Here is a 27,855-nt window from a genome sequence, read left to right on the forward strand (position 1 = left end):
CTTTGGACCAATTACTGGCACTGTAGAGTCAAGACTCTTTTCAAATTTTTTTTTTAGAAAACTTTGAAATATCCGAAAAAAATATAGCATGAAAATGTTTTTTTTGGAAGTATTTTTTAGCTTGAAACTTTATTCTAGGAAATTTTTCTGCCTAATGAAAGTCTTACAAAAAAAAGCTCTCTCAGTTTGTTCAGTTGATTTTGAAGCCAGTTATTTACAATTTGCTTAAAAATTTGGTGGTTATAACTGAGTTTTGTATCAGATAAACAATTAATAAGACTTGTCATGCTATATATCCTGACTGTGTAGTATATTGTGTTGAGATATAAATGATAGCAACAGTAAAAAATATATCACGTGCAAATTTGTTTTCTTTGGATCAACTACTGGCAGCTTAGTACCAAGAATCTTTTGCATATCTCTTTTTGTTAAATTTGAACTACTCACAAACAACTAAATATTTTTTTGGATGTATTTTCATTTTACAACTTTCTTTCGGGAAATTTTCTTGCTTTATGAATTTCTCTCAAAAAAATTCTCTCTCATATAGTTCGGTTGAGTTTAAAGCCACTTAGTTGTGATTTGCCACAAAATTGGTGGTTATAACCAATTTTTGGGTCAGTTGAACAATAATTAAAATTGGTCATGTTGTATATCCTGGACTGTGTATTATATTGTGTTCAGATAGAATTGATAGACACAGTTAAAACATTTAATGTGCATTTTTTCCATCTGCAGGACCACTGCTGGGACAGTAGAGTCAAAAATGTTTTGCATATCTGGTTTGACCACCAAAACTATATCAACTACTAGCTATCTGGCTTCAGTATCCACTGAACAGTTTGAGAGAGATTTTGTGTAAGAAAGTTATGAGGCGGGAAAATTCTTCGGAAGTTTTCTCAAAACTGTCTCAGTGAGAAAAAATGGGTGCTAGTGAAAGCATTCAAAAGTATATATAAAAATTGCGAATATAAAGCTGTTTTTTTACATTGAGTTTTCAGAACAATTGAGAGCAGCTTGATTGTTTTTAATCTGAAAACCATCGGAAGTAGAAATACGCAAGTGTGCCTAATTCCTAACTTCTGCTACATCCAAATGCTTCTGAAAGAACGCTTCTTAGAGAAATTGATTTAGATAAGGAAACCAAGTTGCAAATTGTGACAATTGAAAATTTTTGCGAGGTTTATTACGAGAAAAACTATAGTTCTACTTAATTTTCGAATTCAAAAAATTGAAACTCACCCGGACAAAATCTTTACTAATTGAAACTTTTCGTGTTAAGGTTCACATAATCAAGAGATCCTTTATCTGGTTCTGTTAAAGTATCAGTTTGTTGAGAAAGCTTTAGCAAGCTCCATATTATTTTCTCAAAATAATGAATTGTAGATCTTTAAAGCAAATTTTAGTCCCAATCAAAAAGATACTAGTCCCAATGATAATGAAATCTCAAAAATCACACAAGAATTGCTTGTGTTCAGATATAAATGATAGATACAGTTAAAACATTTAACGTGCAATTTGTACATCTTTAGGGAAACTTATGGGACTGTAGAGTCAAGAATATTAAAACGTTTCGTGAGAATGTTTTTTTTGGAAATATTCCTATTTCACAACTTTCTTGTAAAACATTTTCCTGCCTTATGAAATTTTTACAAAAAACTATCTTCTTATAAGCTTTTCAGAGCCAAACAGTGTAAGAAGTTATAAGATACCGACATTTTGTCAACCCGGGACACAATTTGAGATCAGGAAATGAATTTCAAAAATGAAACCAACAAAATCAAAAGTAATTGTAGTTACATTGGTTTTTCAGTGAGGTAAAATGCGGTTAAATTCTGTCTATACGATATTTAGATAAAAACGAAACATGTCGAGACTACTCGTTTGATTTTCCCTGCCTAAAGAAATTCATTAACCCTTCCACTGCAAATTGAAAAGGCTACTTACTTGTGCAAAGGGTAACTTCAGTTTCGTTACCCTCAACATATCCGGTATTCCCTGAAATTTTCACAAGGTATGTGGCACCAGGTTTCAATCCTTGCTCATTAAAAGCCTTTCCTATGAATTGAAAAGTAGAAGGATTCACACAAGCTGAGCTGTCTGATCTACAGGTGAGGTTGATCAGCTGCCGAAATGTGTCGTTTAATGCAGTGATGATACCATAGCCTTCAACTCCGTCAACTTCGTCTGAATTTGAAACAAAACCACTAATAGCCCGTATGAATTAAAAGCCCTTTTAATTTGACCACCCCGTATTTTGATTCAGGAAATTTTTTAATTCGCGACAGTCGGCAAATTTTGCAGTTTGTAATTTTTTTCAATTTTGAAAAATTTTTGACGCCCGCGCCTTTCATATACAACTTGACAAAAGTTGATACCTTTTGAAGGACCTTAACCATTCTGAAAAAACCAGAGTGATAAATTTTTTTCATTTCACCGAAAAATTTAGAAAATTGAATCTTTTTTTGAAACGAGTCTTTCATATTTATTCCTGGTACAAAATTGTCGAGTGCGTTTAGTCTTCCTTTTTTGAAACAACTTTCATGTAAAAAATTATATTAAAGAAATTCCAAAACCTTGAAATGAGCGGAGCAACTTGCAAAATAATAAGTGAAAGGTCAACACGCTCACTATAGCCTGAAATTAAAAACCTAATTTAGCTGGTTATTGTCTAATTAGCACACAAAAAGCCAAGCACAATTGTTTTTTACAAGACAAAATTAAAAGTTCAGGCAAAAACCAGCATTAAGAAAGTTTTAAAAGTTATTTGATTTGAAAAAACAACAGAATTTTAACAGAAGTTCTTTTGTATCTTAGTTGATAAAAAAGCTAAGAAATGAATTGAAATGCATTTTATACAGATCATGTCGCAAAAACTATAAATTGACTTTAATCCATTTTAAATCGATATACTTTGACATATACGTGAAGTTTTTAAACAAAAATTTCAATTTTTGTTGCTCGATTTGAAATACATTTTTGATCTCAATTTTTACGGACTTTATGTAAGCATGTAAATTGATTTAAATCAGTTAAAATGCAGTTTATCCAATTTTTTGTATAACTATTTTTTTGCAAGTTCTGTACAAATTATAAACAAGTTTTCTCGACTACGAAACAAAAGAAAAGAACTGGAAACAAAATTATGAGGTATGCTTTTCATTTGACTTTTTGTGTTGATGTTTGGCCTGAAAACAGAACTCCGAGTTTCACATATGTAATTTTGCTGCACAGAAACTGAGTTTTTATAAGTTTAGTGTTTCAAGTTTATGTCAAACTTAGAAGTTGTATGACTACCCGCAGTGACAACATTGAGATTGAAATATGTAAATTGATACGACTATGAAACAAAAGAATGACTGTGAAACAAAAGAAAAGAGCTGAAAACACAATTATGAGGTATAGTTTTCATTTGAATTTTTGTGTTGATGTTTGGCCTGAAAACAGAACTCCGAGTTCACAAAAATGTAAGTTTGCTGCACAGAAACTGAATTTTTATAAATTTAGTGTTTCAAGTTTATGCCAAATTTAGAGATTGTTTGACTACCCAGAGTGAAAATGACAACCTTGAGATTGAAATATGTGAATCGATACGAATGGATTAAAAGTTCAAGTTTTTAAGCTATAAATTGATTTTTTGATCTGAAAAACATCCATTTGATCCGTTCGTATCAATTTACATACTTTTATTCTCAAGTTTGTCACTATAGGTAGTCATGCAATTTCCAATTTTGAAAAATTTTTTGCCACAGTTAGATACAGTTCTCTAGAAGAAACAAATTATGAGAAAAACACATCTAGTTTTTTCCATTAATAGAGTATGACGCTTTTTTTCAATGATTGATTGTTACGACTAGCAGTTGTTCCTAAATGGATTGGGAAGACTAGCATTTTAATGGCTAAAATTAAAAATTAAACTTAAGACTTACGCTTTCTAAAACAATGTATACAATTATGCGCATAACTATAACAAAAAACTGTAATTTTTGGTATATGGCTAATTCTTGGGGGTGTAGCAATTATCATGTGTGCGATTAGCCTGCTATAACAATTCGTATGCAACAAAATAGGTGCGTATTATCCTGGGTTGACCTCCATACACCGAATATGCTTATCATACAATTCCATACATCAAGTGTGTGGAAAAATGCTTGTCATACAATTTTCATACAATTTCTAAAAATGGTTGAAAACTGGTATAGACTTATTTCTGTGGCTGTTTGATTTTAATAAAACAGTCTGGTGATAAAAAATTCTTTTTTTGTTTTTTTTTCAACTGCAAATCGAATTTTGTACGAAAACAAACATTTTTCGAAAAATTTTCTTTTGCATGCAAAATTTAATATTTGTGTGCATAACGTAGTCCTGATACGATAAAAATTGGCTTTTATTTTCTTTTCATTTTACTTTCAAAACGCTGAAAATTTCCATTTCTTTTGTATGGGGTGTTAATGTATGCCTTGATCAATGTCTGATAATTTGAAAATTCAAAAATTTAAAACGATCATCATTAAAAAATTTTGCCAAAAAATAAAAGTTTGTTACTTTTGTTATATTAATTGTGAAAGACAGCCAATTTCAGGTCATTTTCTATGCATTGTAATTGCAAGACCGTCCAACTTTTGGTGTTTTGATTAACCAAAGTCTTTGTCATTTGTGTTCGGTTGCAAACACAACCGAAAATTTTTCAGAAACTAAATTTAGGAAGAAAAATCAAAATTTTTAGTTTATGGAAAAACACCTATCATACAATTTTCATATATGGAAAAATGCTTATTATAGAGTTTTCATACAATTTTTTGTACGTATGGAATTATGAAATTGTATGACAAGAAGTTTCTCATATAAAGAAATTGTATGATAAGATGTTTTGGTCAACCCGGGATCATGCGATGACAATTAGCAAGCGATAACATGTGTGGCTATTAGCAAATAAGTGCACGCTGTTAAAAATTGCAAATTCGAGTAACCAAAAATTGAAATACTGAGTCTTCAAACTACATGCTTTTATATGGGCACGCTAATTGAAAGGTCGAATTTCCAAAGTTTCAGTGATCGCAAATTCGATGCTTGTCTTTGACATTTAAATTTAACGTAATGTAAAAATTAAAAAAATAGTTATGGGTTCAAAAAATAAACAAAATAGTTTGTGAGTTTTTGCGCGAACAATGTGTCAGGACTGAAAATACAGTTTTGCGTACAAATTATTTTTCGAAAAACTTGGAGAAGCAAGAAGCATAGACATGACTTTGCTACTATAAAAAAAACCAAAAATGCTTTAATTAGATTCGAAATCAAGAATATTATTAGCTTATTTTAGAACTTTCAAAAAAATATGATTGCTAGTTTTTGAAAATGCATTAAGAGATCGCCTACTTCTACGTTTTGTAAAATAAGAAAACGAAACTTTTCATTTATTTTGCACCAAAATTGCCCATGAAAAAAAATGCCAGTAAAATAAATGCAAAGTTTTGTGAATGGAATTAGTATGGTGATCATATCTGTTTTAGCGTTCATGTATGCAAATGTATTATTTTTACAAAGGTTATTCTGTGTAACGTATTTTCTAAGGTATGCAAACATTCGAAAAAGAAAAGTAGAGTCTAAAAAAATATTTACTCATATTACTCTGCGCTCTCAATTTGCTTTAGAAAAAAAATCCGACATTTCCACAACAGTTCTTGAATTGGCTACCAAAAACTTTTCAGAAAATCAAAATGGTATTTTGCGCATCTTGTTTATTGGGTATGTTTTCACGCCTACCTATGGTTAGCTCAGGGATAACTTCATAGGCGAAAATCTTGAAAAATTCGGCCGTCGTGTTTTGAGTCAGTTCAAAAGACACCGTCAGTCCAGAATCCGGGTCGGCCTCGACGCTGAAGTTTACAGGGTTCGGCACTAAAAATCATTTGCTAGTCAATTTCAATTTTTTCATTTGTAAAATATATTTTTTTGTTCTGATAGATCAAATAGAAGTTTTTTTTTCGAATTGGATTTTTGCCAAAGAATTGAGGATATTGACTTTCCTTGGTTGCGTTTTCAACACAGTCCTGCATTTCTAAATGTGGACTTTTATCTACGTACCAGTTATTGCGGTGGTGCTGACAACTTTATTGTTGATCGGGCGTTTCTGATCGTCAAGTCCAAATATTGTTACATTGTAACATGACCCTGCTTCCAAACCATTTAATGACGTGAATGATTCTTCCTGAATTGTGTAATTAACAAAAAAGTCTTCACTATCTGTATCCGGAAACTTTCTCTGGGCTTGGATGTTCCGAAAAACTGTCGTATTCTCCGATCGTCTATGTCTGTTGCGTTTTAAGACCTCATTGAAGGAATCCCAAGCCAGCTCAATCGAGGAAGACGTCGGCCAGTAAGCAAAAGCGTTGCGATCTTGGTCCGCTGAAGCAAGAAAAAGTACTGTTGTATCATAATGTTTGCTTTTCACCTCCTTTATTTGACATAAATTTCAATCCCAAGGTCGAGATTGTGCTTTACGTTCAAACTATTGCAAGCAAAGTTGACAATTTGCAAACCGCTGTTACCACAACTAAGCTTTTTTACGCTTTCACGGCGAATTGTTAAGGGTTCAGTGAGCGTAACGTGGTAGGAAAATGGTTTAAAAAAAGTGAAATTTTTTTGTGATTATCAATCAACTTTTCTTGTTTTTAGTGACAGTTTTGGGCGTGTTATCTTATTGGTAATCATCTATATTGTTTTTGGTAAAGAGTGTCAAGCCAATAAAGATTTGGTGAGTTTTTTACTGAAATTTTAGCATAAAAAACATTGTTTTGACATTTTTTTTTCGCCAGATTATAAAATTAAGGTAAACTTTAACAAATTTTGCGCTGAATTTCATTTATTCAGTAATCTTAATATCAGAATACATGCTGAAATTGAGATGCGTCCGCGGCAATCGCAACTCAAGAAAACTATAACCTACCGGTGAGATCGCCAAAAAATTATAATAATGACCGGCTGGCTTGTACGAATCCAAACATCCGGACATGAAATTTCTCGACCAAAAAGTCTTTACAGCAAGTAGATACAAGAAAAGTTCTCAAATTTGAATTTTTTGTTTCAAAAGTTAAGCTTCTGTTGGTTACAGTTACTTTTGCGTTTTCAGTTTGATTCCAGATTATAACAGTTTTTCTTAAAAACTGTTTTCGTTATAATGACTGCTTAACCTTTCTTTGAAATGATACTTTTTAGTTTTTGAAATACAAAACTATAGAGATGTTTTACCTTGTTGTGAGTTTTTCAATTTATTTGATCTATTTACCTTTGGCATTGATAAGATACCTGCCAACTATTTTATGTATTGACCATTTGTCGATCCTTTCATTGTTCGTAGCTGTCTCAGAACAAACATTTTATTTCACACTTAATCTTTCTCATTCTTTTAATTCTTTAGTTAAAGTATTAAAGTACATAACTTGTACATATTCAGGGTCAGTATTAGAACATTTTATTATTATGCAGTCAAATGAAGCGAATCTGCGCAGAATTCCTGCATTTTGGCAGAACCACACCATGGAGCCACTACAATCCTGGAACCACTGGAGCGACCAAATTTAATTGGCCATTATAGCGAAGGAAAATCTGGACATCAACAATTTGAGTGGACCAGAGGTACCAGAAAACCAGATTCCAATCCTTGAACAGCCTGCAGGAAGTGATTCGGAAAGGGAATAGGCCAGTTGGGAGGCAAGAAAAAGGACTACAATGAAGTCTTAGGAAGCCGCCAAAGAGAAGGGAATAAATGACAAAAGAAAAATATTCACAGGGCTGATAAGAGCAGCAGCCGACAAGAAGTTGGGATCCATCTGATTTCAAATTCATGGAACTGAAGGCAAAAGGGCATGCTCTCGGAAAAAACCTAGACTAAAAATTTTGTTTGTTTTTTCAAGAATTTTGGGACCTCTTGGACCTAGCTTTTAACAAATCTCCATACGTTACATTTGAGAGGTACACATTTTTAAATCGGAAAAAAGAGGCAGGGTACCTTTTGAACAGTTCTTAGGAGCACTGACGTACCTAGCTAGCACGTTTAAAATTAAAGAGTCCGACGAAGCAGAGTGGATCAGGGATGTATTTATCTGCAATATGAGGAATAGCGAGACCCAACGGGACAAGTTTCAAATCAATTAATATAAATAACCAAGTTAAAAAACGAACCAAGTCTTACAATTGAGAGACGCAGCACGTGTGTGAAACATGGAAATCCTTCTACAGAGGGACATCTAAATGTCTGTACAGCCAGATATATCATTTGTAAAAACTGTAATTAAAAAAGTCATTTCGCAAAATTATGTAAATCGAAGAAAAAAGACCAAGTGTACATATTGTAAATGACACTGTCCACACTGAAAATTGTAAATACATCCCATCGGAAGATTGCTGGAGCGAAAACCAAGAAACTTGTTGAGTAATTCACGCCTGGAACGAAAACGGTCCGACCGACAATGACAACTACTCAGTATTGAGCGTGAGGACAATTTACGACCAAAATGGATTGGAAATGAAGAAATTATTAAAAATAGGACTCGAGGGGGAAATGAATGCAAAGATGAACATACATGTACGTTCGGCCCGTCCAGTAAGTTTTTTGAAGCAGAATGTGTTACTTGAGTTAACACTGCGATATCCCAACATGAAGACACAACCTGTAGACAAACGTACGAAACACTTGTACTGCGGTTTCACAGACAGCTTAGTTTTTACTTTGAGAAAAATAGTAGTCCGAATTCAATCCAACGGGTGGATATGTGAAGAGACCTCTTTTTGTTAAGGGAGGACACAAAAGAAATATCCTGGGCAATGACAGCTTTCCAAAACTAGGAATCGAAGTGAAACAGAAGAAATTCAGTGCCGATCTGTACAGTAAGTGTCCCATCGGGGAAGAGTAAGTCGATTAATTTACAATTCTTGACAAATGAATTTTTTTTTTGAACTTTGAAAACCTGTTCAATAGAATTGGCATTAAACCAAACAATCGTAAACTTACACATTTTCATCCCCCTTTTAAATCGGTTCAAGCAAAAGGCAGAACGGTGCCATTAAATTTGTTATCCGGAGTAAATGAGGAGCTAGAAAGGATGGAAAATGAGGGCCATACTGAAAAAATCGAGAAATTCGACGAAGATTGCTTCATAAATTCAATCGTTATAACTGGAATTCAAGACGGTTCAATTAAAATCGCTTTTGATTCAAAACTACTGATTGGCAGATTCATTTAGTAATTTCGATATAATGAACCATTAAAGTCAACTCCAATTATGCAAAACGACAAGCAAAAAGATCAATTTTAGTAAAGTAGGAGGAGATACTACTGGTTTTTACAGATTTTACGGGATTTTACGGACTTGGCGATATGCCCAACTAGTTTCAAAGAGTCATGGACTCACTCTTAAAAGCAGTTCCATTCACAAATTGTTACATAGATGACATACTAGTGGCTTTTAAGGGAACTATTGAAGAACTCGAAGCAACCGTGCAAAGAATACTGGAAACCTTAGACAAAGACAACATAGTAAAATGGGGGGGGGGGGAATTACATTTTTTCCAAAAAGAGATAGACTGGCTTGGTTATAATATATCAGAAGCTGGAGGAAGACCTTTCATCGGAAAAACCGATGCAATAAAAAACCTCCCATTCACGAAAAATATCTGCGAACTTCGTTCATTCGTCGGTTCGATCAATCAAAATAATATATTCGTTCCAAACCTTTCCCTCTTCAGTTCTCCGTTACGTCCGTTACTTAATAAAAGGTCAGTGTACCAATGGGATATCAGTCATTCTACTGCATTCAGAAAACTTTGACATCAAAGAAAGAACAAGATTAAAAACAGATGCCTCTAATAACGGCCTAGGGGCCTCACTCGAACAGTTCCAAGGGGAAGAGTGGAAAACAATGCAATTGCCTTGAGCTTTTTAAAAGTTCACGATATAAAAACTCAACCTACGAACTAGAAATGTTGAGTGTAGTATGGGCATGTAAGCACTTTAGAAATTAATTACATGGCTCAGATGTTAAATTGTTACGGACCACAAGACGCTTTTTTACGCGCTTTCGGCGAACCACGGCAACAAAACAATGCACAGCAGATTAACCCGTTGGGTAAACAGACTTTTATCTTTCAGTTTTAAAAATGTACATCAACTGGGTAAAGATATGGAATTTACGGACCGTTTATCTAGATTACCCATAGGTAAAGCCTTACCCGCTTCCCACCACGATGAAGAATTTTTCGTGGCTTCTACTAACAAAAATCGTAGTTTATTAACGAATCTATCCAAGTTTATTTTTGTCAAAAGAGTTATATTAGATCGGCCGTCGGTCGCTGTAAATTCTTTTGTAAATACTCATCTCCCATCGGGAACGAGTAATTCAAGCTACGTGATTGGTCCAAAACGTACAGTTAGCTCTTCAGCTTCTCTTAAACTTAGAACTATTGCTGCTACCAATTCTTGTATTGCCAAGTCAATAAAAATTTGTTAATGTTCGCAAGTCAGGTCTGAAAATTGCTCATCAAATTGGTTTCCGATAGTTAACACCAATTCAGTTGTAAAACCATCTCATTTACAGATAAAGCCCTGCTTTATGTCATACAGCTTAACAAAAGTTTTACCTCAAAAAAAATAAGAACCGCGACTGTACCATCCTTTAATTTATCTGATTCTTTAGTCATTGTCCAAGAGGAACACAAAAACGCTTCAAAATTTAACGATAATCTATTCAATAACGATCATGCGGCCTTACAAAAACGATACAAAGCAAATTTTTCCTTACCTTTATCTCCGTTTACACCAGAAAACCATTGTTCCAAAAAATTTTCACAAATTACGACCAAGGACAACAAAGTTTCATGCGATCTAATCACAACTCTGAACATGGAACTCCCACAGGGAACTCATGGATCTTATATGAAAACCTTTGAGAAGGACCTGCAAACTAGAGACAAATAGCTCTTTCTGGACAGCAAGTTGTGGTGCCAGCAGCGGCCCGAGGGGCTTTCAGCTCTATGCTATGTAGCACGAGTCTCACCCAGGCCATTTTGGTATGAAATTTTTTGGCCAAAAATATCTGGTGGCCGCATATTTACAGATGAACATAGCACGATGGCTCTATGTAGCACATACCACCCGCGGTGCTTACCGGCTTTCGGTGTTTGAAGACCGGTAAGCACCTTAAAGTTTTGTAGAGATCAGATCACGTGAACAAACTTCCGGGCTTATCATTTGCCGATGAAGAGATAAGTTTAATCTTTGCACGCTTCTTGGAGATCGAAGAAATATATTCTTTTTTGCATAGACCGTTTTACCAAATTTCCGTCTGCAAAACTAATAAACAATACTTCGTCAAATTCAGTTATCTCCTTCTTGAATGAATATTGCCATCTTCACGGCTTTCCAAGAAAAATCAGAGTCGACTATGGGTCATGCTTTTTATCACACGATTTTAAATTCTTTAGGGAAAAGTTTAAATAGAAATTATTTAATGATTGTTTAGTAGGTGATTATAGAACACATTTACTTGTTGAGAGATTTGTATATAATGTCAAATTCAAACTCCTCGCCATGTCTTTCAAAATTAGAAATCAGCAAGTAATACCTAAGTTGACTCTCAATTATCCAATTGAAAAAAAACTAAATGGAACGTACGGATTTCCAAACATACGACCATCGGATGTACTCCGTTCGAAAAAGACTTCAACCACAACGCTAACACCAGATGAAAAAATTTGATCTCTATTGATAATCGTTAGGAGCCAGAAAAATTGATCATGTCGAACCTTTGGGCCAGGAGCTGGAAGTTACACGATGGGGCAGAAGACGGATACCAAGATGCAGAAATGGTTGCTTCATCAGAATGGGAAGCTAACCTTCCGCTGGTCAAGGTCTCTCTCTGAAACCGGACGACACCGATTCCTTTTAACCAACGCAGACGACTCTAACTCATAAAACTGAGCACTGTAGGCAATATTTTTTGCAAAAAAAGTCGAAAAAAATGGAAACCTATATTTTAATCCCGTCAAAGAGGCGATCGTTGGTTCATCGGATCGAACAGTTACTTTGGAAAATGGACCCAATCCACGTAAATCGGATCTAGCAGTCAAAGGAAAAATAATTCAGGGCCCTCTAAAATCCTTGTTAATCCACATTCAAGGGGTACTGGTAGCATAATCATAACAAGTTTAGCTGGAAAGAGAAAATTGTCGCCACCCAAGAAGACAATCCGGCAAGCTCTCGGAAGAGGACGACCTTTGGGAACCTGACGCCGACGCATGGAAAACGCAATCATCGACAGAAACTGTTGTCATTCCGGAAGCAATACCAAAATCGACTGTACAACTTCTTCCTCTTCTTCGCTAAATTTAAATTGTTGGGACGGCTTGATCGATGAGTGTTTCGAAGATGTTTCGACCAACAATGCCCCAATTAGCCATGAAACAGACAATAATGTTGATTTGAGTGTTACAGTTGAGCAAAAGATCCCACTCTCAGACAACGACGAGCGTAGCGAACTATCTGTCGCTGCCCACTCTAGCAGACTACCGGGACTATCAACATCTGCGTCAGAAATAGAACTAATAGTCCTGAACAACAAACCAGAGGAGACCCCCCTATCGTGACTCAGACGAGACCATCAGCCAGACCCAGAAGAAATTTGGGACCCCACAGTGTTACGTGGAACGTAAATACGTGGATAAAACGTGCGTTTCAGGGTCTGAAACGCACGTTTATGCATTTCACAGGTCTTCCCTCACCATATTTTGACAAATAATTTTTAAAAATGTTTTAGTGATTAAAATGATTTAAATTTTTTCCCGTTGGGGAATGTTGTGAGTTGCTCATTTTGTTTGATCTGTTGACCTTTGGTATTGATTAGATACATGCGAATTTTGTTACGTATCGACCATTGGTACCAGATAAATTGAAGGAAAACATAAAAAAAACTGTTTTCTTTTTTTTACTATACTATTTCCTAATGTTTTCAACCAGAAAAGGGCAGACGGAACATTCAGGGCTTTGAACTGATATACACGCAGTCTTGTTATATTCACATTTTGCTTATGTTTTTTAAAATTGTGTAAGAAAGAAAAAACGACAAATTGTAAAAATTTGGTTCTTTGCTTTAGGTGATGATGTAATTGATTAATGCAACCTTTTGATTGATGATCTACCACCGAAGTTGATTGATTGATGGTCTAATACCGAAGCAAAATACTACTTACAGCCTTCGAATATGACAAGAATTTTTTCGCCCAATCTTCCATAACTTTCAATCTGAACTTCAAAGTAGTACAACTTCCCAACAGTTAGTTCATTCAGCACATGCTCTAAAACAAATATGCAAAACACTAAACATTTTGAGTTTATATTTAAATTGTAAATTGATATGTATCAGCGAACTTAAATTATATTGGAAAATATGAACTTCACTGCAAAATTTTAAACTTTCAGACGAGAAAGATAGCTTTTAAATGCAGCAAACAGTTGATGCTATTGATCTTAATTTAATTGAAAAGCTGATAGACAAGTTTGTAGTTTCATTTTCGGGAATCAAAAATTTGAAAATTTCCAACAGAGAAATGAGAAGTATCGATTGATTTATGGACACAGAAAAAAAATTAAGTGTTTGTACTAAACATTCGCATTATTTTTAGCTTCAAAGAATTACATAACCTTTAAAAAGTATTTATTTTTTTGCTAGTTTTTTTTTAGTTTTTCGACCTTAGTATGGGGTAAATTCAGGCTCGTGTGAGAAAACTGGGTCCAAAATTTTATGCCTAGGAACTGTATAAAATCATCCCTTTTTAAAACCAATTTAATGCTTGAATGATGCAGATGGAAATAACAAGTTCACCTTTTTCAACAGTGGTTCCGATACGCTCCTGGTTCAAGAACAGTCTGAATCCCGTGTAGTAATTCGAGTTTGTACTCCAAGACAATTGAATCACTCTTGGAGAGAGTGTTTGAAACATGATGTCGTTAGCAAAACCAGGAATCGGCGACACTAAAACAAAGCCCGAACAAAGTGCTATCCTAACAAAACAAAACTAAAGAAGTTTCAATTTTTTTGTATAGTTGCGATCGAAGTCAGTTTGGAAAAGATACATGTTAATGTTGGGCGAAATGCTCAGCGCTAGTCGATCAAGGGAGGTTATCATGCAAGATCTTGCAAGATTCTTGCAAAAGAGGGTTATCTTGCAAGATCTTGCAAGATGGAGGTTATCTTGCAAGATCTTGCAAGATGGAGGTTATCTTGCAAGAATCTTGAAAGAGGGAGACTATCTTGCAAGAATCTTGCAAGATAACCATCCCAAAATTTCTGTCAAAAAACACAAAAAAAATAACAGAAATTAAGTGTTAGATCAAAAAAATTGATTCTAGAACGAGAATCCAAAACTTTTTCGAATTAATCTCAATTTTTTTTTTTCAAAATTGACAGTTTGAATCGTTAAAAATTGTGCAGACAGTGATGAATGATGAGCGTAAATTTTTATCAGTTTAATAGTTTCAAAAACACTAAGAGACCAAACTGTGTATTTTGTGAAATCTGAAAGGAACCCCCAAGAAAGACGGTCCTTTTATTCTTATATTGTTCGTTCATTCTTTTTATTCGATCCGACAAAATTTCAACATGTTTTGACATTTGTCTCTGGAAATTAGGAACATACAGACAAAAAATTGTGCGCCTAAAATTACACGCTTTGAAATGATTGTTTGCATTAAAGTTCCTTCACAAGCTTGACTATTTCAGCTCAAAACCTTCCATCAAAAATACTATCGTTAACAAGGATATTCAAATTTTTGAAGTCTTTATTAACGATGGATAAAAATCTCAACCATTCTTTCGTGATATTGAGGGTTTCACCAACTATAAAACTGAGACTTAGCAAGCTAAGGTCTGAAAAAGATTCAGATTGTGTAACGAGCCACCTAGACTTGTGGTTTTCTGAGGCAGAGAATCTCCCTCGCTATATAAGTTGCGATTTACGCTTGTTTTCTCTGCACTAGTAAAATTTAAACTCTTCTCGTAAAAATGCTTTTTATTGAGCCAAAGAAACGTGAATATAGCCGTGTATAAGTGTCTGTAGACCCATAGCTTTATATAATGTCAATCTTTTCGAGACTATTTTAACTTCGGTTGATTCTGTATGAATGTTAGTTTTCTCAATCTGGTTGACTTGATTCCAATCGTTTGGCTATTCATTTTCCGTCCAGTGGATCTTGATTTTTTTTACATCTAGAAAGTTCTGTTTGCTTCAAGACTGGGTGAATTGAAGAAAGACATGTGTAGTAACTCAATGAGAGTGACAATTTTTGAACTCATTAAGTCGTTTTTGTTAAAGTTTCGAGGAAATTTGACACACCCCAGCAAAAAAAACATGTCATTGCAATCAAAAATACGGTTACCGACATGATTCATTGCTTTTTCACTACAAATGCGAGCAGCGAAATTTCGTTTTCAAAAGGTTACATTTTGAGAAAGGTTACATTTACAAGAACTCAAAAGGTTACATTTTGTTTTTCCCTACTCAAAAAAATTTTTAGAGTTTTTTGGAAATGTATGGCCAAAAATGCTCAAATATATATAAAAATATTGTTATTTTTAAATATGAAGATAGATTTTAAAATTTCTCAAAATTCATCTTTCGTGTTCAAGAACAGCTTTTGATTTCAAAAAGTTGCGCGGTTCCAATAATCAGACAAAAACTTCAGAGTCGGCTGGCATCCCCCTTCACTTCAGGCAGCCATGTCAAACTACTCGGATATATTGAAGCGTCTAGTGAAGATTTCATGGAGAATCCATCAGCTCATCTCGATTAACGTGATTGTGTGAAAAAACTGAATAAAAAAAACCTAATTTTCATCTTGTGCTTAATATTTGCTTGTATTTATTTCTTTAAATTTATGTTCTCAATTGATGTACATTGTGTTTTTCCTATTTTGAAAGATTAATCAGCTCATCAGCTCATTTTGAAAGATTAATCAGTTTTTCCTATTTTGAGAATCCATCAGCTCATCTCGATTAACGTGATTGTGTGAAAAAACTGAATAAAAAAAACCTAATTTTCATCTTGTGCTTAATCTTTGCTTGTATTTATTTCTTTAAATTTATGTTCTCAATTGATGTACATTGTGTTTTTCCTATTTTGAAAGAATAATCAGCTCATTTTGAAAGAGTAATCAGTTTTTCCTATTTTGAGAATTCATCAGCTCATCTCGATTAACGTGATTGTGTGAAAAAACGGAATTAAAAAAACCTAATTTTCATCTTGTGCTTAATCTTTGCTTGTATTTATTTCTTTAAATTTATGTTCTCAATTGATGTACATTGTGTTTTTCCTATTTCGAAAGATTAAGGTATAAGTAGTCGATCAAAATTCGAAGATAGCCGCCTATTACAAAAAAGTTTCAAAAAAAAGAAGCTTTCTGGGGGCAACCAGAAATGTATTGTATGTATGCGTAGCTAAGACTGGTTCCTTCTTCCACGAACGCTACTTGGTTGTCTTTGCGTGTAAAGCTGTGATTGCCCAAAAAAACTATATCTTTAAAGATCTTGCAAAAAAAAGGTTATCTTTAAAGGAGGTTATCTTGCAACATCTTGCAAGAATCTTGCAAGATCTTTTAAAGAGATGCATCCTCTTTAAAAAAATCTTGCAAGATTCTTGCAAGATCTTGCAAAATAACCTCCCTTGATCGACTAGGGAGGCCCCATATCAACATGGATTTTTATTAATTGAGTGAGTTCAGTTTTGACTTTGATTTACTAAAACGTTTTATAGCGGCCTAGGAACAAAAATAATGCATCTTTTATCAATTAAGCTTAAAAATTGAACCTTCGCTGAAAATTAAATTATTGTTACTACCAATTGTTGCTTCATCACTTTTCTGTAAGCAAAAAAAGAACGAAATAAGTTAACTTAAAACAACTCATTAAATTATCAAACGGGTACACATCAATGATTGATACGAACACAGACACTAAAAAAAATAGTTGTTGTTTCTAGTATAAGGATCTTTCCAGGAAACCATTACTCGAGAAAGCCTTCTCATTTCTTGTTGATTTTTTTTTTGTATTCCAATAAAAATTCCACAATTTTTTTGTCCACACCAGTGGTCGGCTCAACGAAATGGAGTAGATACTCGAAACTTTACCAGAAAAACCACGATTTTACCACTGACTGTAATCCCTGTTCTGATTTGATCTGATTTGATATTAGGTAGCAAACTTTCCGCATTTCGTCGGTCCACAATCTCCATGTATCCTATCAATGGCTTGTAACTGGTTTCAACTTTCCAAAAAACCCAAAAAGGGTCGTTCGGGGCCCGTCCACGATGATTTTAGCCTTATGTGACAAGCAACTCTCGTAAGCCTAATTGGGTTTTTAAGTAAAAATTGGGCACAAATATCTAGCAAGGAGGTAAATGCGTTGACAATAGATATAGATGGTTCAGTTAATACAGTTTGGAGTTATACTTGCTTATTTGGTGTCTGGATTTTCCGTAAATAAAAGACGTGAATCGAAAAACATAAAGGAGTATTAGTATTTTCAAAAAAGCCTGTTTTTCTTATTGAAATTGTCAATTTTTACTGAAAACATTTTGTGTTTTGAAATATTCAAGAAAATCCATCTTTTTTTTATTCAGTCTGCTACGAAATATTTTGGCTTACTGAACACGAAGACTAAAAAATTACGAAAGTAACGGAAGTAACGTTACTGAACACGAAAGTAACGGAATATTTGTGCTCGGGTGGTTATATTTTCTTTAGACAAATTTTGACTTTTTAACTTGACTTTTTTGACATTTTTTTAAAATCAATAAAAAAGATTTTTGTTCTGAGCTTAATTGGGCAAACTTATTTCACCTGTGAATCTTTTTTGTAAAATTATGTGAGTCTGAAGTTTACTAGTTTGGCCAATTTCGAAACAATTAACGCGTAAACGGTTAGTCTAGGAGCGAAATCTTTCATTTTGTACTTTATAAGGCGTGTTGTGGAAGATTTTCACAAAAAATCTCACATAAAAAAACTTCTTTTCATTTTATTTTATCACAGTTAATTTTTTCATATTATTACTGTTCCATAGACCGTAAAAGGCAGTCGGAACATTCAGGGCTTTCCTCTGATACGAGCAGTCTTGTTTAGTAGGCATAAATCCTTATAGCATAAACTTTAACAGGCATAAATCGTTTTCGTCCGACCAAGGCAACTTTTCTTCCCTAAATTGCGTTTTTCTTCCCTAAACTACCTTCGCTAATTGTAGAAACTGTAGCCAATTAGAACTTTCTAGTTTTTGGAATTTTAATTCGGATTAGCTAAAAATTCGACTTATTTTGCAAGCTGAATCTACATAACAACCAGCCCCTTTTTTCTAATGGGGGGAGAGATTGTTCAGTTTTTCCACACCTCATTTTAACCTTGAGAATCACAGTTGGCTCATTCTCACACATGGAAACCAGGTTAAAAATTCTAAACCAAATTTGGAGCCGAGATAAAATTGCGTCAGAAAAGTGTCAAGACATGATAAATACTACATTTCAAATAATATGGTCTTGTGGTTTGCTCGTTTTCTGTAACTTCAAAACTTTTATCGAATCCAGCCCTAATCACAAAACCATACTTGTCGCAAAATTCTCATGCAGCTGAAACTGTTTGCAAAAATCTGACAATAGTCCGTGCGAAGCTGAGACGGAAGCGCTTGTTTTTTAATGGGTCTAATTGACCTAAAAGCACCGCTTTTAGCCGTTAACATTGCTCATGCTCACCGATACTGGCAAAACTTGGCATTAAGTAAACAAGACTGCTCGTATCAGGGCGAAGCCTTGAATGTTCCGACTGCCTTTTAAGGTTTATGGAGCAGCAGTAAAAAAAAAAATTAATTGAACTAAAATAAAATGAATTTTTTTTTTCTAAAATTTGAAATTTTTTTAATGAAAATCATCACCCCACACGCCATATAAAGTACAAAAGATAGATTTCGTTCCTTGTAACAAATCAATTATGGCAAATAAGCTTCCTTCAACTATTTTGGAACTACAGTGCTGATTTAAATTAACCGGACAAAACACGTTAAACTTAAAATTTGAAACGCATTCTTCTCAAATTGGGTTGAGTTTAGGTGAAAATTTATGAATACAAAACTTGGTTAGAATTTTAGCAGAATTAATATGGTGTAATTTGTTCTGCGAAATTCGGGTCCGAAATGTTACCCCAAAATTGGGTCATTTTGGTTTTTCTTAGTTAATCAAAAATTACGCCAAAAATACCCAGTCAATCACAGACATAATTATATCAAAGTGAGCCCCTTAGGTAGCTCAACAAATTTCAAGAAGGGTATTTTCTCTTCTTAAAATACCCTTCTTAAAATTTGTTGAGCTACGTAAGGGGCTCACTTTGATATAATTATGTCTGTGATCGACTGGATATTTTTGGCGTAACTTTTGATTAACTAAGAAAAGCCAAAATGACCCATTTCTGGGGTAACATTTCGGACCCGAATTTCGCAGAACAAATTACACCATATTATTTCTGCTAAAATTCTAACCAAGTTTTGTATTCATAAATTTTCACCTAAACTCAACCCAATTTGAGAAGAATGCGTTTCAAATTTTAAATTTAACGCGTTTTGTCCGGTTAATTTAAATCACCATTGTATTCTAATGACGGATTAAATCTCCTCTTACGCGTTAATAGCGAATCATATCGCTCGTTAATGGGCCCAAATTGGCCAAAATGCCAGTCTTTAAACCTAATAATTTTACTAAAAAAAGATCACAGGTGAAAAATGTTCTCAAAATTAGGCTCAAGACAACAATATCTTTTGAACGATATAAAAAATTTCGTCAAAATGGCTAGTTAAAAATTTGAATTGTGTTTGAAGAAAAAGAACCCACCCGAGCACAAATATTCCGTCATTTTCCTTACGAAAGTCGGAACAAAAAACGAACAACTGCTGAATTGCATTTTTCTTCCCTAAACTACCTTCGCTAATTGTAGAAACTGTTGCCAATTAGAACTTTCTAGTTTTTGGAATTTTAATTCGGATTACCTAAAAATTCGACTTATTTTGCAAGCTGAATCTACATAACAACCAGCCCCTTTTTTCTAATGGGGGGAGAGATTGTTCAGTTTTTCCACACCTCATTTTAACCTTGAGAATCACAGTTGGCTCATTCTCACACGTGGAAACCAGGTTAAAAATTCTAAACCAAATTTGGAGCCGAGATAAAATTGCGTCAGAAAAGTGTCAAGACATGATAAATACTACATTTCCAATAATATGGTCTTGTGGTTTGCTCGTTTTCTGTAACTTCAAAACTTTTATCGAATCCAGCCCTAATCACAAAACCATACTTGTCGCAAAATTCTCATGCAGCTGAAACTGTTTGCAAAAATCTGACAATAGTCCGTGCGAAGCTGAGACGGAAGCGCTTGTTTTTTAATGGGTCTAATTGACCTAAAAGCACCGCTTTTAGCCGTTAACATTGCTCATGCTCACCGATACTGGCAAAATTGGCATTAAGTAAACAAGACTGCTCGTATCAGGGCGAAGCCTTGAATGTTCCGACTGCCTTTTAAGGTTTATGGAGCAGCAGTAAAAAAAAATAAAAAATTAATTGAACTAAAATAAAATGAAATTTTTTTTCTAAAATTTGAAATTTTTTTAATGAAAATCATCACCCCACACGCCATATAAAGTACAAAAGATAGATTTCGTTCCTTGTAACAAATCAATTATGGCAAATAAGCTTCCTTCAACTGTTTTGGAACTACAGTGCTGATTTAAATTAACCGGACAAAACACGTTAAACTTAAAATTTGAAACGCATTCTTCTCAAATTGGGTTGAGTTTAGGTGAAAATTTATGAATACAAAACTTGGTTAGAATTTTAGCAGAATTAATATGGTATAAATTGTTTTGCGAAATTCGGGTCCGAAATGTTACCCCAAAATTGGGTCATTTTGGTTTTTCTTAGTTAATCAAAAATTACGCCAAAAATACCCAGTCAATCACAGACATAATTATATCAAAGTGAGCCCCTTAGGTAGCTCAACAAATTTCAAGAAGGGTATTTTCTCTTCTTAAAATTTGTCTTCTTAAAATTTTCTCTTCTTAAAATACCCTTCTTAAAATTTGTTGAGCTACGTAAGGGGCTCACTTTGATATAATTATGTCTGTGATCGACTGGATATTTTTGGCGTAACTTTTGATTAACTAAGAAAAGCCAAAATGACCCATTTCTGGGGTAACATTTCGGACCCGAATTTCGCAGAACAAATTACACCATATTATTTCTGCTAAAATTCTAACCAAGTTTTGTATTCATAAATTTTCACCTAAACTCAACCCAATTTGAGAAGAATGCGTTTCAAATTTTAAATTTGACGCGTTTTGTCCGGTTAATTTAAATCACCATTGTATTCTAATGACGGATTAAATCTCCTCTTACGCGTTAATAGCGAATCATATCGCTCGTTAATTGGCCCAAATTGGCCAAAATGCCAGTCTTTAAACCTAATAATTTTACTAAAAAAAGATCACAGGTGAAAAATGTTCTCAAAATTAGGCTCAAGACAACAATATCTTTTGAACGATATAAAAAATTTCGTCAAAATGGCTAGTTAAAAATTTGAATTGTGTTTGAAGAAAAAGAACCCACCCGAGCACAAATATTCCGTCACTTTCCTTACGAAAGTCGGAACAAAAACGAACAACTGCTGAATTGTTCGTCTGTACTATAAATTGACGTGAATAGTTTTTCGTTAGAAAATGATAAATTTTAATTGTGCCCTCAATTGAAATGGAACGATATCTGTGCCAGGCTAAAATGAGGCTTACGCTAAGCGTTTTTAGATAACTGATAAATAGCTTGCTTTATCGGCCATCTCAAATTGCTGCTATCAATCAAGTCGCTTCAAATGGCCACCAGACGCTCAGGTGCTTAATAATTATATCATAATTTCTAAACTTTCAGCTCAACTTCCAACAACATTATTGTCAAATCGTTTATACATCAGTGCCAAATTTTTGCAAAAGTTCGCATGAAATGAAGGAACATTACGAAGCCAAAAGGTGCACTGGATAGGCGCACAATTTTTTGTTTTTTCTTCCTGAATTCCAGAGACATATCAAAATTTTGTCGAAACGTTCAAAGATAATGAAAGAACAAAAAAGAAGAAAGGGAGCTTCCTTGTAGCGGAATCCGCTTACAATTCAAAAAATACACAGTTTCGCCTCGTAATGAAAAACAGAGTTTTTCAGCGGCTAAAAAGAGCAGGTTTCCTAGCGTTTTTTGAAATTTTTATAATTGAAACTAGTCGTTTGTTGTTACCAAAACGTACAGTCTGAACTAACTATAGTCAAAAACTTTTTTCCAGCCAATTCCAGCTACCTTAGGAGTACCCGTGAAGTGTCGAATGTAAATCATGTATCTGGCAGCGCAGTTCCTAATTTTTTGATCTAGTTCCTGCAAACCTTAATTCTGCTCCTCCGACAGCGCATGAAAATTTGACAATGTTTTTGAAAGAAAAAATCATAAAAATTTTAATTGCGAAGAAAAACACTGCGGTTATAAAAACGTCTTCTATTTGAACAACGAAAACTTACAATTGTTTTTTTTTTCACAAAATTTTTTTGTACACAACGTATCTGACAGGTTCCTTCATGCAAGTTTATTCGAGATTTTATCTACAATCCTGAAACAATCCTTGTTTCTGACAATATCAATCTTTTTGTGTTCATCAAAGCAATATCATTGTCTGTTTCTGCATTTGCACAATTAAAAAAAATATATATTTTTGAATCTTACTTCAGAAAAAATTTCATTAGAAACAAGTACAGAAACAGCTGGCATAATTTCTCAGTTTTGAAAAAATTTTTGCTTCGAATATCAGGAAAGTTTTTACATAGAAGAAGAGCAAAACAGCAGAGCTACCATCTCTGAAACTATCAATAATCACCGATTGAGTCCGGTTTCAAAGACTTACCAATGTTACTCGGGTCTGAAAAAGCCAGACTTCTTCATATGCACTAAGTGTTTCGATCCTCGTGAAAAACTAGGAAACTATCAAGTTCAATAAAAGCTTCACAACGATAACACTAGTTGACAAAATTAAGCTCAAATTCCAGATTTTTCTTTGTAAAATGCCTGTTTTCAATGTAAATTTTGGAAATTTTCTTCGAAACTCAGAAGAATTTTTACATAAACTAAAAGCAAATGATCAGAGCTACCATTAGTGAAAGTATCAGTATTTGGTTTCAATGACTTACCAATGTAATTCGAGTCTGAAATGCCAGTTTTCCTCATATGCACTAAGTTATTGTCTTCGCGTGAATAAGTAACAAAAGTCTGAGTTAAGTATGAACAAATTTTTTCACACTGAGTGTTTCAATGTTCTCGCTGAGAATGTTTCACATTGGATGAACAAATTTTTTACTCCGCTTATTCAAGAAAGTGATCACTACAACGCAAAAGATAGTGCAGATGAGAACAATCTGGCTTTTTCAGACCCGTATTACATTGGTATGTCATTGAAATGGAAAATTGACAGTTCAAAGAGAGTAGCTCTGATGATTTGCTCTCGGTCTTTGTAAAAATTTTAATGAAGGAGCTGTTGTCCAAAGTGGACAATGAAACAAGACATTTTAGAAAGAAAAAACCTGAATTTGCGTTTAATTTTGTCCACTAGTGTAGCTCATAACCTCAATTGGTTTCGCGTTCTTTTGATTGCATTACAAACTAGTGAACAAATTGCATCATTGAGTTCAAAACGATTTGTTTAAATAAATATAGGAAATGTGAACAAAATTAACGAACAAAACTTGCGCGTGGATGACAAATGACCAAAATTAAAAGCGTAAAAAAGATAATACTGTGAGCCGCTTCAATGCAAGGAAAGTTTTGAAAATCTGTGCAAATTTTGTGAATTTTGTGTTTTCATCACCAACGCATTAATTTTTTATCATACAAAAACTCAGAACGTAACTGAAGTTTGTTTTGTTTGAGTTTTAATTTTTCAATTGAAACAATTTTTTTATTGATAAAAAATTATGTCTAATAAAAAATTTTCCATACACCAATTATGAAATTTAATTATGTATGATAAAACAAATTTTCCATACACCAATTATGAAATTTACGATAGTTAGTTTTCTTGCATGGACGCCAACTCGGGTAGTTTTTCTCAAATCAAAACTGTTTTTCGAAAACGTAATCTTTGTGACTACCTCGTCGAAAAATCGAATTATACATGTTCGAAGCAGTATTTATGGTCTTAATTTAGTTTGGTTACTTCTTATGGTACCAAATGTGGTTTGAAGGCTAGTCAAAAAATTTTTTTGAATTTTTACTTTCCTTTGTTTCTAAAATTTTCGCCAAAATGCTGTTCGAAAAAAGTTAATGAAATCAAAGAAACAGAAAAAAAAACTCTGAGCTCTTATGCATCAAATAGAAAATAAATCAATTTACGATTTGTTGAACTTCAAAATTTTTTATTGATTGACACCGACTCCTGTTTGATGAATAAACTCTTTTTAGGAAAACTTGACCCGAAAGTGTTTTTTACGATTGATTTGGTAAATTGATTGGTAAAAGAAAAACATTTTGAACATTTTGCGCGTAAAAGCAACAATAAAATTTTTGTATGAAAAAAATACAAACTATAATTTCTTTCATTTAAATTGAATTAGTTTTTTTGGTTGTTTTTATTCAAGATCTAACAAATTAGACAAAAATGACAGATCAAAAGATTTGAACTTTGTGGTATTGTGGCGCATCGGTAGTGATAGTGCCCAGCCAATATATGATTGCGGGTTCAAATCTCATGTGCGGTGAAATGTACAATGTGAGCTCATAGCTGAGTTAATCTTAAATAAAAACTTCGGGCTAGGCCTCTGGTTGATCAACTACTCAAATAGAACTAAACCTCATTTTTAAAATTTTTGGTAGTTTTTATTTTTTACACTGATTTAAACTCGATACTGCACAGTTTTTGTTATGTTTTTTTGTTTTTGTTGTCAACGTAGTAATTGTTTTTGTTGGTTGTTTTTTTTTTAATAAGTTTTTTGTTATTTTGATTGTGCTCTGCTCTCAATTTTCATTACTGATAGTTTTTGTTTTTTTCCACTTTTTTAATTTCGATACCGCAACTTTTGTTTCTAACAACTCGTTGATTTTTACTTACAGCAGAACTTGGACTTTTGACTGCAGTCGATCTCTTGGCCTCGTGAGTTCTTGCACCAAAGAGTGCCCCCCTCGACGCCCTCTCGTTGCTGACATTTTGAGTAACTCACTCCCTCGTGCACAAAAGGGAACAAACAGACGTCATCGAGCTCATTGTTCGGACAAACGTCACATATTTCTTAAAAGAAAAAGTCGATAAAACGCAAAAACATTTTTTTTCAATTAAAAGTTTCAGATTCAAAAATAATATGGGTAATAGTTAAACAAAAAAAATTGGGTGATTGTTTTTAAAATACATACCATGAGCTGCAGGAAATTCACCTGAAGCAAAAATGATTTCATTTAACATTTATTAGAAAAAAAAAGAATATAGCATTTTTTTTATTGAGAAAATAGAACAAAACTCACGATAAATGCCCGCGACAGAAGTTGTATCTTGCCCTTAAACAGAGGAATTAGTTCATGAACTGTCCTAGAAACTGCTAAAAACATTTGACGGTTAAAACCGGGATTATTGCTCGGGAATATTGCTATAAATGTACTAAATTCGTTTAAGCTGTATTAGATTTTCATGGAAATGATTTTTTTAGCAATTGAAGTAACCAAGTCCGGTGGAGGCTGAATAACTAACAAAACTCTAAAATACTTACAATTTCGGATGTAAAACGTAGTCGGGCTGCCCAAAAAACTTCCTCTTCGTGGCAAAATTGAAACTTCGAAGGTCGAACACAAATCCAAATCGTCAAGAATTACACCAAGATCTTAACAAAGCAGTTGATTTGCGGGGAAGATTGTTCACTTGGTCCATAAATATTTATTTTGAGTAGCAACTCGGTGAAATAAAGGATTTTAAAGAAGCTATCATATAATAATATCAAAGGGCATACATTTACATTTTAAGATCTCGTAAAAGATTGAAAGCCTGATTTAAAAAACTAAGTTCAGTTCAGAGTCGGATCATTTTAAACTTATTGAATTTCGGAATGCAGTCTGTAAGGAGACAACCGCGTGTTAATACTCGTCAGAAAATAGGGAAATACTATATTTACCAACGAAAACTGAGAAGAACGCAAACTTACGAAATAATTAAATGATAATTGTTCATCATCTAAGTTTGCTTCTGTTCTTGTTCTGGTTGTTAGTATAGTATTTCGGTTAATTCCCATTGGTTCCAATATTCATAGGTTCCAAAAAAAAATCAGTCGCATAAGTTCCAAAATTTATTTTCTTGAATTCTGATTGGTTGAAATTTAAGGCAACGAATTTATGGATTGATTGTTACTGTTCAAGCAGCATAAACTCAAATGCAGAATAGTGACCGCCGCAGGGTAGGACACTATACGAATAGAGGGTAGGACTCTATACGTATACCCTCGTATAGAGGGTAGGACTCTATACGAAATTTAGAGCCGGTTATCCCCGCAAAACGGCGACGCGCGCGTAGCGCGCCCACCGGCGACCTTAAACCGAAACAGGCTAATTTAGTCTTTTGACCAAATGAAAAGATTTGGAAATTATGCGACTGCTTTTTTACTTTGGAACCTATGGCACTGATTTTTTATTTTGGAACCTATGAATACGCACCAGTATTTCCAGCACCAAAGTTTCTCAAGCTATCATATAATAACTGGCAATAATAATCGGGGGCTATTCTCATGCGCGAAGGACCGAATGCGCGAAAAAGACCGAAAACAAAATTAGCCGAAAGTCAATTTTTAAAAAGAAGCAATTGCAATTCAATTAAAATGAATTAAATGAAGCTATATTTTCAATCTTTCTTAACGAAACCCTTGAAATACAAAATGTGTTTTAATCCGACGGCGGTCAGTGACAATTTGAAAATTTGGCATATTTCTGCCGCTTTTATATTCGGCCAATATCAATATTCAGCCCCTGGAAGTGTTTACGTTCTTTCCAAATTTTAGATTACTGAAATTTGATTGGCTGATTTTTCTTTTCGCGCATTCGGCCCTTCGCGTATGAGATATTCCACCATACTAATCTATTATAATGGCTTTTCATTGCATGTCTCTCTAAAATTTGAAAATAGTCGATTATAACCGATTAAATTCGATGTTTATGTTACTATTTTTAACAATTAACTCCATTCTAATCTCTTATAATCAATTTTAATGAATTTTTATCCGTTTTTTTCTAAAAGTGGTCAGTTTTGTTTAAGAACTGCTCAGTAAATTCAAAACTTGAGCCTTGCTTTCTCAAAACAGAAGTTAGTTTGGTTAGAAAAATACTATCATAATTTTTCATTTTTGATTTGTAATTAATTCGTGGTCGTAATGTACCCTTTTGGTTAATTTTTTCAAATTGAATTCCTTTTTTAATGCTTCGACGCGTTGTTTTAATTTATTTTGGATCCAAAAACTTCAGGAGCTTTAAATAAGGTTTTAGCAAAAAAATGATTCTCATGAAAATATTTAGAGCGAAAAATGTTCAATCGAAAAATTCCTTTTCTTGCTAATATAATAGAAAAGAGTGCTCAAATTGGCGATACACTATGGACTATAATGGCAACATTTTTGGCAAGTTTTTCTCAGTATTAACTCTTTTTATCCGAGAGTTTTTGTAGCAGGTTGCCAACTTACTGAAGAGCATGAATACGCGGTTGTCTACTTATTGCTACGTATCCTGAAATTTTG

The 27,855-nt window shown here is 33.8% G+C and overlaps 2 protein-coding genes across 2 annotated transcripts in view; one reads left to right on the forward strand and one right to left on the reverse strand.

Annotated features, from left to right (window-relative positions):
• Window positions 1-23,372, reverse strand: part of LOC134842869 (uncharacterized) — an 86,846-nt gene extending 63,474 nt beyond the window's left edge. Inside the window, exons 1-6 of the mRNA XM_063859410.1 lie at window positions 23,290-23,372; window positions 13,875-14,024; window positions 13,243-13,347; window positions 6,085-6,405; window positions 5,764-5,898; window positions 1,948-2,187 (exon numbers count right to left, since the gene is read on the reverse strand). Coding sequence (XP_063715480.1) covers window positions 1,948-2,187; window positions 5,764-5,898; window positions 6,085-6,405; window positions 13,243-13,347; window positions 13,875-14,024; window positions 23,290-23,326 — 988 coding nt within the window. The 5' untranslated portion in view covers window positions 23,327-23,372. The remainder of the gene's footprint in view (window positions 1-1,947; window positions 2,188-5,763; window positions 5,899-6,084; window positions 6,406-13,242; window positions 13,348-13,874; window positions 14,025-23,289) is intronic.
• LOC134842953 (uncharacterized) overlaps window positions 1-27,855 on the forward strand; it is a 319,805-nt gene that overhangs the window by 131,150 nt on the left and 160,800 nt on the right. The window lies entirely within an intron of this gene.

The sequence above is a fragment of the Symsagittifera roscoffensis genome, chromosome 1 (assembly GCF_963678635.1).
Source record: "Symsagittifera roscoffensis chromosome 1, txSymRosc1.1, whole genome shotgun sequence".
Classification (NCBI taxonomy): Eukaryota; Metazoa; Xenacoelomorpha; order Acoela; family Convolutidae; genus Symsagittifera; species Symsagittifera roscoffensis.